Source organism: Triticum urartu, chromosome 6A, assembly GCF_056163025.1.
Source record: "Triticum urartu cultivar PI428250 chromosome 6A, HENAU_Tu73, whole genome shotgun sequence".
In the NCBI taxonomy this organism is placed as follows: domain Eukaryota; kingdom Viridiplantae; phylum Streptophyta; class Magnoliopsida; order Poales; family Poaceae; genus Triticum; species Triticum urartu.
Window position 1 is genome coordinate 486,022,203 of NC_141878.1, and position 9,650 is coordinate 486,031,852.

At 46.0% G+C, this 9,650-nt stretch overlaps 2 protein-coding genes across 2 annotated transcripts; one reads left to right on the forward strand and one right to left on the reverse strand.

Annotated features, from left to right (window-relative positions):
• Positions 1-1,054: 1,054 nt before the first annotated feature.
• On the forward strand, positions 1,055-3,755 carry LOC125514287 (lipid phosphate phosphatase epsilon 1, chloroplastic). The gene is made up of 4 exons (XM_048679600.2): positions 1,055-1,558; positions 2,188-2,413; positions 2,832-2,905; positions 3,130-3,755. The coding sequence occupies exons 1-4, from the start codon at positions 1,265-1,267 to the stop codon at positions 3,352-3,354; spliced, it is 819 nt and encodes a 272-aa protein (XP_048535557.1). The 5' UTR covers positions 1,055-1,264; the 3' UTR covers positions 3,355-3,755.
• Positions 3,756-5,084: 1,329 nt separating this feature from the next.
• On the reverse strand, positions 5,085-9,267 carry LOC125514286 (netrin receptor DCC). The gene is made up of 4 exons (XM_048679599.2): positions 9,027-9,267; positions 7,701-8,532; positions 5,972-6,400; positions 5,085-5,597 (listed from the first exon to the last, which is right to left on the reverse strand). Exons 2-4 carry the CDS (start codon positions 8,461-8,463, stop codon positions 5,431-5,433), a joined length of 1,359 nt encoding a protein of 452 aa, XP_048535556.2. The 5' UTR covers positions 8,464-8,532; positions 9,027-9,267; the 3' UTR covers positions 5,085-5,430.
• Positions 9,268-9,650: the final 383 nt, after the last annotated feature.

Below are 9,650 nucleotides of genomic sequence, written 5' to 3' on the forward strand. Positions count from 1 at the left end.
CTCACAATGACATCAACGTGCTGTAGTGCTCCCCTGTCTTTGCCAAGCTTGTTAAAGGTCATTCTCCTCCGGTGAACTTCGAGGTCAATGGGCGGCACTACAACAAGGGGTACTACCTAGCTGATGGCATCTATCCAAGATGGTCTACATTTGTGAAGACTATCTCAAACGTTGTGCCAGGAGGCAAGAAGTCCCACTTTGCCAAGGTGCAGGAGGCTTCCCAGAAGGATGTCGAGCAGGCATTTGGTGTGCTCCAATCTCGATTTGTTGTTGTCCGGTACCCTGCTCAGACCTGGTCGAAAGATCAAATGTGGGAGATCATGACTTGATGTGTCATCTTGCACAACATGATCATCGAGAGCGAGCAAGAAGAGCCAGTGTTTGACACTGAACCATACTACACGCAGGGTCCTCTAGCCGAAGTTGATCATCAGCTACCGGCAACCTGGACTGCCTATCTCAGTATGCGTCAGGAGATCCGAGACCCACAGGTGCATCATCAACTGCAGCAGGATCTGGTGGAGCACCTATGGAGGCTCAAGGACGACGCCGGACGCGACGTGTGATGAAATATGAGTTTTTATTTGTTGAACTATATAATTTATATTGAACTATTTGTTGTTGCACTATTTTGTTGAACTATTTGATGAACTATGTGATAAAAAATATTTATGTTGGTAATTGAACGCCGAGCCACGACAAACCACGCCGAATATGGGCCTATTCTCGCCCATATGGACCCTTTATTCACCGAAAATGGGCCAAAAATTGGGCCAATATCGACGTCTGGGGCGACGGCTAGATGACCAACCGCCACCAGCGCCGATTGTATCGCCAGCTCGCCTCAAGGGACGATTTTTATGCCTCCTGGGGGTCCAACGGCTGAAGATGCTCCTATGCTCGGTTAAAAACACGTGTTTCTGCAAATGGCCACAGAAGTCCATTTGAGAAAAATATTATGCCAAAGGGCATATTCTCTACCAAGTACCAATGCCAAATAAACAGGCATTGACTCAAATCTGTCTTGACCTCTCAGGCTCTCACCAACCATCTCTCTAATCCATCCCGAAAACATCTCTCCAATCCTTTTACAGCCATTTCCTAATCCCACCACTCAAGACGCCAAGAGGGGCATCACGATCCGTCCAAACCCGACCTCCCCCGGAGAAATCCCCTCCCGTCAAAATCCTCCAATAGACGAGATGCTCCGCGCTAGCGCCGCCTCTCCCGCGCTCCCACCCTGTCGGTCTCGGTCCGCAGAGCCATGCTCCTGTCGCCGCCAACCCCGTGGCCGCGCGTCAAGCCCGTGCGCTTGAATCGTCTCCCGCAGTGCAAAGACCGGCTCCTCTCGCTTCCCCGCGGCCGGCGGCCGAGGGCGCCGCGGCGGCTCGGCGTGTGCATGGCCGAGATGGCCTGGGTCGGGAGCGAGTCGCCCCGAGAGCTTGGGGTTTCTGACGGGGAGGGGGACGCGATGCTGGGAGGCGACAAGTTGCCCGGTCCGAGGGCGGAGGCGGCGGCCACCCGGTGGACGCCCGTCGAGGCGGCGCTGAATCGCATGGTTAGTGCTCGTTTTTGCTACCACGCTTGTTCATATTGGCATATGTTGATGCTTTTCGGAATCTCATAGGAGTATATATCTTGCGACTTAGCATGAGCCTTGCTCATTTACGGAGTGGTATAGTTTCTAACCAGTGCTGATGCCTTTTAAATGAGCTCTGATCATTACAAGTTGGAACTCTGTCAGGCCGAAAGGGATGAAGCTTTACCAAAAAGGAACTGAAACGCCCGAATATTCTGATTTGGTCTCTGCAGAGAATATGCATTGCTTTAGTAGAGTATCATTGTGGCTTGTACGTGTGTCTAGTTGCAATAATTTGTGCCGAGCTCAGCTGTTTTCATATTATTGTTATTTATAAACAGATTTTGTATACACATTTAGTTTGTTTAGCTGTAGAGTACTCTAGGTATCTGATGCCTGATTTATACTACTGTATCTGATTAGTTTTTGAAAGAGGAACTTAGATGCTCCAGCTTAAGCTTCCTACGGAGATGTGATTAAACATTATGGTTGAAATCACATTTAAATGGATGTAAAGGTTAACCGTGTGCTGTTTATGTTCGAGAAAAAAGTCTGCTATTTACTTGGAATTCCGGATCCTGTACTGAAATTTTACCATTGCATGCCAGAGTAAATGGCTGGTGGCTGTTTCTTTTGCTCTTGCAGCTCTTTGGAAGCGTGATGCTGAAATTATGTGGGCTTTGATGGGTGCGGTTGCGAACACTGTGCTTTCGTCCATTCTTAAAAAGCTGCTCAACCACGAAAGGCCGGCACCGGCTTTGCGGTCTGATCCTGGGATGCCATCATCCCATGCCCAATCCATTTTCTATGCTGCAACATTTCTAGTTCTTTCAGGTAAGCTCTTCAAGAATCAAGATTCATAAAACCATCATACTATTTTTCAGTATATTCTCCTGGCAACATCAAAAGCATAAGTGCTGACTGGAGCTCCGTCCTAATTCATTTTAATCATGACACAGTATGTGCATAACTATACGTTTTCCTCAGTTTTTGTTATATGGCTTTTCTATTCTAGTAAACACAATGGATGGAAACTCAATTATGAATAATGTGCTCATTTTCATATTTTGTGGTATAGAAAGAAACTAAGATGCTTATCAGTTAGAGGTTTGAGTAAACAATACCTCCATGGATGTTAGCACTCCAATATCCACCTGTTTGTCGAATGAAAAGGAATGGATGACTTATCTCATGTGGCTCTTTTTCTTTCTTTCTTTTTTGTGAACTTCATGTGGCTCTTTTTGCAACACAGTGTTCTCCTGGCTTGGGACAAATTATCTGGCAATGATTCTTGGGGCTACAACTGTAGCATTGGCCTCCTATCTAGTAAGAATTCTACTTGGCAGACTCTTTCACCTTTAATTATCTCAATTGCAGGACCATACTCTTGGGTTACACAATCTTTAAGCTTTTTAGCGCGTTATAATCAATTCCTATTTCTTGGTAGACTCTTCCATCTTTAATCATCCCAAATACAGGATCATGCTCTTGGGTTACAGTCTTTAAGTTCTTTAGCGCATTTTAATCTTAACCCCCTTATGTGTGTGCAGTCATGGCTACGGGTGTCGCAGCGTCTCCACACACTGAACCAGATTCTCGTGGGCGCTGCTGTAGGATCAGCCTTCAGCGCTCTGTGGTTCGCGCTCTGGCATTTGCTCGTGCGGGAAGCTTTTGCTTCCTCGTTGTGGGTCCAAATTCCAGTCGTCCTTGGTTCAGTAGTGTTCTCTGTTTCCTTCGTCGTCTACATCATTCAGCACTGGCTCAAGGATGAGTAATGATATAGATAGCACGCAACAGGTTAATGGACAGTGAAACCAATCGGCCAGAGAAGGTTTTATCCGCACTCTCTGGGAATTACACGCAGAAAGGAGCTCACACAATGGTTCACTAAACAGAACAGACAGCAGTTTTGATTTACTACTGTATATCATTGATCCGTGTAACATATATCAGACGATTGGTGCTTGCTTGCTTAGCTTGTTCATTCATGCTTCATTTTTCTCGGATGCTGTTGATGCTGATGCAATTCTGGATGTAACACGGCAATATGCAGCTGATGCTGATGCAATTCTGGATGTAACACGGCAATATGCAGTTGTTGCTGATGCAATTCTGGATGTAACACAGTGAATCATTCAGTATCATCGTCGTGTGCAATAGGAGATCTTTTGACACATTGATGAATATGTACTGGCTCTTCACTCGTCTTTAACAGATTCTTTTTTGTGGCGTCGCCACTGGCCAAGTGTTCGTCCTCAGACTGCATAAGCTTTCAGCCAATAGAGTGACTGGGGTTCGTTCATCTTGGTTATATGTACTCCCTCCGTTCAAAATTACTTGTCGTTCAAATTTGAACTAAACTAAAACCATGACGAGTAATTTGGAACGGAGGGAGTAGTGGTTTACCAGGCTAGCACGCCCTCATGTGGTTCATTAAACCGATCCGCCCACAATGATAAAATAAGATACGTACTACTCCCTCCGTAAAATATAAGAGCTACAATGTTTCTGAGAGTGGCAAACCCAACAGATACTACAATGATTCAAATCTATCAGGTACTAATGTCCTGAGGGTACCAAATCTAGGGTCATCGACGTTTCTGAAACTTTGGAGGTTGTAAGGAGCACCTCAGGCCAAATGGCATCGCCCACGGGGGTTGCTCTTTTTCAATAAAGACACCCAAAAGCATTTAGTACAATGGATAAACAATTGAACATAGAACAGTCAATAAAAAATAAAATTACATTCAAAAGCATATTAGTCTTCTTCCTCTAATTGCATGCCGTCCACTAAAAATTACAAATTACACTAAATCAAAAACAACAAAATATAACCGCATGGGACATGTGGTTAGCAAAATCAAAATTCATATAGGCGATTTAAAAAAAAGGCTTTGAAGACCGCAATAGTCACCCACTCCTTAGACAAGATCTATAAATCATTGAAACAACATGATTTGAGGGTTGGAGAAACCCAAAATAATGCCTCGCATGTATGTAGAATCAGATGTCAGGTGCTTGGAAAAAAAGTGTGATCCAATGTATAAAAAGCTGAAAAAGTCAAGGAAAAAGTAGAGTGCATGTGTACCATAGTCTTTTTTTTCTAATTCTAAGATGATGTCCATTAGTTTATCTTGCATTGGGAAGAAAAAAGTTAATGTAGATGTCCCAAACTATTTTTTCTCATGAGGCATATGTATCCATACATTACCATAGTTGTCGAAGTCGCCGGAGCAATAGTCAGGCAAAAGCCCTCCCACCAGCGCCGAATCAGACATCATAAGGTAATCTTCGCCACCACGTCAATATCGCAGAGAAGCAAAACCTAAGAAAATCAAATGAGGTGGACGGGTCCCTACTCCTCTTGCGTCAGGACAAGGAAGAGGAAGGGCACCAGAGCTGGTGAGTTTTAGCTAGGTAAAGGGCACAGTAAGGCTGGGTACTCGCCCTCTGGTGCCACTAAAATAACAGGCATATAATCAAACCTACAGAAACAGCACGGCAATGAAACCTTGCTCGGGTAAACAAGACCCAGATCAAAACTGCAATTGTCAAAATCGACTCCATTTGAGTTCACCATGGACGATTACTACTCATATCCACATTCCTCGTATTATTTTGCTCAACCAACTATGCAACGAGGGACTTACGGTAAGGGGGAGTCGAGCCAATCCTGGATGGAGGTGGCCCATTCCACATTTTTTTTACAGAGGAAGCGGCAAAGGAGGATTGTAGTGATCACAGCCGATCACCAAAAGAGAAAACTTATACAAGCTTCTTTTCTCTCTAGGAAGTATAGTTAGAGCTTTTGTTAGGACCTCTGCATGGAGAAGATGCATCTTCAGCTAGCTCTAATCGCTGTTGGTGTTGGTGCTATTCGAGTCCCCTGCCTGGGACTGGCTCACCGGCATGTAGGACCAGGCAATGGCTGCTGTGCCGAGGGTAACTGCTATGCCAACTGAACCCCAGAACCACTTCTGCCTCATCTTACGCTTGTTCCGCTGTTGCCTGGACATCTCTGCAAGATGTAAGAGGAAAACACTTAGGACAAGTCTTACACCACATTTCATTTTGGAATCTTCCAATGAATGTTCCTCACACAACAGCCAATAGCACGATATGCATATATCAAGGATCAGGGCAACTAGAAACACTGCATGTCTGGTTAATTCATCAAGAAAAGAATCTGCTTCCGCGGATGTCATTTTTCTCAACTAACGCATGGAACAGAAGATTTATGTGCAGTAAGTAAGATTAACGGTTGATACCAACAAGCTAACAAATACTCCCTCCGTAAAAGAAATATAAGAGCGTTTAGATCACTGTACTAGTCTACATCGTAAAAATATGTACGAAATGCATAGATTAATGTATTGAGTTCAGTATGAGTACCGATAGCTTCTTGGTTTCTTTGAGACATCTCCCTGTTTGCTGCTTCATAGTACTGGACCCTATCTGATAGCCTTGCGATCTCAAAGTTCTTTGCTGAAATCACACTTTCCATCTCTGACTCAACTTCTACACGAGCAATTCCCCGGGCAATAGCAGCAGCTACCAGTTGTGAAACAGTTATTTGTTGGCACAACTCAGCTCCAGGATCCGCACTTGTATCATCATCGTTCTCAGCTACAGTTGGAGATGGAAGTGACAAGGCGATCAGCGATAGGTGATGACTAAGCTTCTTCCATTCCTTTTGCCAGGTCTCAGCTACCTCCTCAGCTTGTTTCCTACCCTCAATTTCTGTCAACATGCTTAACCGCATTTCACGGTATTCGTCATCAATACATCGAGAAGATCGAGTTGCACCATCGCTTGATATTTCTACATTTTAAACAAATCTGACTTAGTGCAAATGAAGCATTATAAATTAAACAACAAGCATACATGTCAGATTAGGAGGCCAAGGATGATCCTATCAGTAGCAGAATGCAACCAAGTGATTAGACAAATTATGCATGCAGCATAAACAAATCTTGGATATATCACTTAGGAATTATTATTACTTTTAGATCATAGCCATATTCATAATAAATAACTTTAGCTCATAGCCCTACTGCTAGCAGTGATTGCTTCGCACAGTTCGATCATAAAAGATAAGACTACAACCAACCAAAAAATCATATGAAACAGATGACACAGATGGCACATTGACTATAAAGGCCTCAACCAAATATAGGAAGCCATACAGAAACACTGAGATGATCATAGTTCACACACAATAAACCTGCATATATAGCCTATATAAACATAATAACATTAAGTTAGGAACCAAGTCAGTGCCTGAAAACCTAGGAATGCCCATCTTAGCAAACGCTATCAGAAACATGTCTTGCATCAGCATAAAGGCAAATACTCCCTCCGGTCCTTATTACTCTGCATATTAGGTTTGTCCGAAGTCAATCCCATTCAACTTTGACCAAGTTTATATAAAAAATTATAAACATTCACATAACAACACCAATATCTTTAGATTCATCTTGTAATATATTTTCATATTATATTTATTAGATATTATAGATGTTAATAATTTTTAATATAAATTTGGTCAAACTTAGCAAAGTTTGACTTTCGGCAAAACCAATGTGCAGAGTAAAAAGGACCAGAGGGAGTAACATATAGGCCAGGACTGACTCACTAGAAAAGTAGGTTCAATGATACACCATAGTAAACTGCAATGGCAAGTTGCACAGAAAACATGACTCTGAGCTTTTGGAATAAAGAGAACTAAACCAAGAGTATTCTATCCTATGGAGTTCCTTTTTTTTGGCTAATTTGTTTCACCATTTCCATCTTATAACTTATATAGATTGTTGCTACAGGCAACCAGGAACAACCAACCACAGAGATCAGTTTAAAGCAAGATGCTAAGCAGGTAAGCATATACGCAAACTAATTGCTATCTTCAACCAACGATATCTAAATAAGCGTTTACATTCCAGTTTAAGCTTAAGAATTTTTGCTGCGGGTAAACAGGAACAACCGACCAGAGACATCAGTTCAAAGCAAGATGCAAAGCATATACACAAACTAATTGCTATCTTCAATCTAAGATATCTAAACAAGAGTCTACTCTGCTAAAAACAAATGAGCAAAGCATACGTTAGCATAAACTGAGTGGTACCTTCAAATGCGTCGTAAAATTCTGCACCAGGTGTGCCAACAGACGTCCCATAAGGAGAACTGGGCTTCCACCACCCCTGCCCACCAGCATCCTCAGCCTCAGAGTTACTAGTCACACTCTGTGAATCCTGAGGTTCAAGGAAGGCATCATTTTCGCCATCTCTTGGCATTCCATTGTTGACAAGCATTCCAACATTGACAGGCCTCACCAACGCATCTGGACTTTCATGCTGAAACTCGAACTCGGGCTGATCCTGCTCATCTTGGCCAAAATGGGTCGCCTTGCCTTTCTGCACCCCTTCATTCTGCCCATCCAAGGTCTCCTTCACACCATTGTTAACCACACCATCACTCTCTTGTGAGAACCTAAACTCAGACTCCTGCACTCGAAAGGCTTCAGACTTTTTCGGCAAAGCAGGCAGCCCCTCGGGAAACTTCGGCAGGCTACCCTCACTTCCGACATCGCCCTGGGAAGATGTCTTGATCAGGCCAGGTCCACGGCGTTTATGGTTGATGAGATACGGCGACCAGGTTCCAGGGAACGATGACGGCGAGTCTGGCAGCGGCGTGCTCTCGGGCGTGGAGTAGAGCGCTGGCAAGGTGCTGGTCCTGGCAGGAGCCACCGGCACAGGTATGGGCTTCTCGGAGGACTTCTCAGGGGGTAGCGGCGCAGCTGGAGGCGGCTTGGGAACAAGCTTCTGGAGGTTGGGAAGGGAGCCGGTCTCCAGGAAGGGGTCCAAGACGTAGTGCGTGATGGTCGGCATGGGGACGTGGCTGCCGGAATCAGAAGGGGCGGTCACCGTAGATTCTGCGTTGCTCGCACCAACGAGGTCCTGAATCACAATAGACAAAACCAGAGCAGGTTAGAATGGATCAAACCCTCTTCCCATCCGTATTGTAGCGAAGAAATAGGGCGCCAATATTAGGAGATTCCGATCCAAAATATTCGGAAACATCTGCAACGAAACACGTAGGCACCCTACCCCCTATCCTTCGGAAACAATACGCAGCATAAGATACCGACGAGATGAGCCGCTCAAATCATCCGGAAAAAGGGAATAAAGGAGAAATCGACAATATTCTTCGCCCAAATTTAGAAGAACAAAATCGCCGAAAACGAATCGCGCAATCAATCAAACACGCCCCGAATCGAAGGCCCGCTGCAGAAATTCGACCCCGAACCCGACCAAATCTACCTACGCGACCCGCAGAGCAGAACCCCAAATCCGCCTCCGTTCCAAACGCCGGGAACCAGCACCGCAGCCGCTCGAAGGAAAACGAATCCCCAAACCCAGGCGGCGTAGAAGATTCGTCGCGAAATAGTCACCTGCGACCCGCCGGGGAGGGGGGTGGCGCCTCCGCGCCTCGCCTGGTCGGAGGAAACCCTAGCCCGCGGCAGCGCCTCGCCGTCCTCCTCCTCCTTCCGCCGCCGCCGCCTCTCGCCTTTCGAAAGTTATGAGGGCAGGGCAAAATAAGCGGCGCGAGACGGACCAGCCAGGCGGCAACCTCAGAGGAAAATATACTAAAATACACTTCCTCGCTCGAGAGGGACAGGGGAAGGGGGAGGGGAGGGGAGAGAAAGAGCGCCGCTGATTTTCGGTATTTATTTCGCCCCGGGGTGTGGGATTTTTCTACCACTGCCTGGAAAACACGAAAGGAGACACGGAGGCGCGCGGGGCCCGGGCGTCAGCGGCGGCGCGGGTAGGGGGTCGGGTGCGCCGGGGCTCCTCTATTCTTGGAAGGGAAGAAAGGGGAGGGGATTGTGACTGGGTGGTGGGGGGCGCGAGGAATGCACGGTCGGGGGTGGATGGATCTCGGCTCGGTTGCGTCCGGGTGGGTAACGACCGGGCGCGGCCGCAGGGGGGCTGCTGTTGGCTGCTGCACCGCACCGAATCGCGTGGGCGAGGTCAGTTGACCACGTGATGCACGCAGCTGGCCTGCCTGACCGCTG

What these genes read in the sequence shown, in the direction of transcription:
- LOC125514287 (XM_048679600.2), top strand. Translation starts at nt 1,265, where the DNA reads ATGCTCCTGTCGCCGCCAACCCCGTGGCCGCGCGTCAAGCCCGTGCGC. An exon ending in AACATTTCTAGTTCTTTCAG is followed by an intron (nt 2,414 to 2,831) that starts GTAAGCTCTTCA and finishes TTTGCAACACAG; the next exon opens with TGTTCTCCTGGCTTGGGACA. An exon ending in TAGCATTGGCCTCCTATCTA is followed by an intron (nt 2,906 to 3,129) that starts GTAAGAATTCTA and finishes ATGTGTGTGCAG; the next exon opens with TCATGGCTACGGGTGTCGCA.
- LOC125514286 (XM_048679599.2), bottom strand. Translation starts at nt 8,463, where the DNA reads ATGCCGACCATCACGCACTACGTCTTGGACCCCTTCCTGGAGACCGGC. An exon ending in ATTTTACGACGCATTTGAAG is followed by an intron (nt 6,401 to 7,700) that starts GTACCACTCAGT and finishes TTTAAAATGTAG; the next exon opens with AAATATCAAGCGATGGTGCA. An exon ending in AAGAAACCAAGAAGCTATCG is followed by an intron (nt 5,598 to 5,971) that starts GTACTCATACTG and finishes TACATCTTGCAG; the next exon opens with AGATGTCCAGGCAACAGCGG.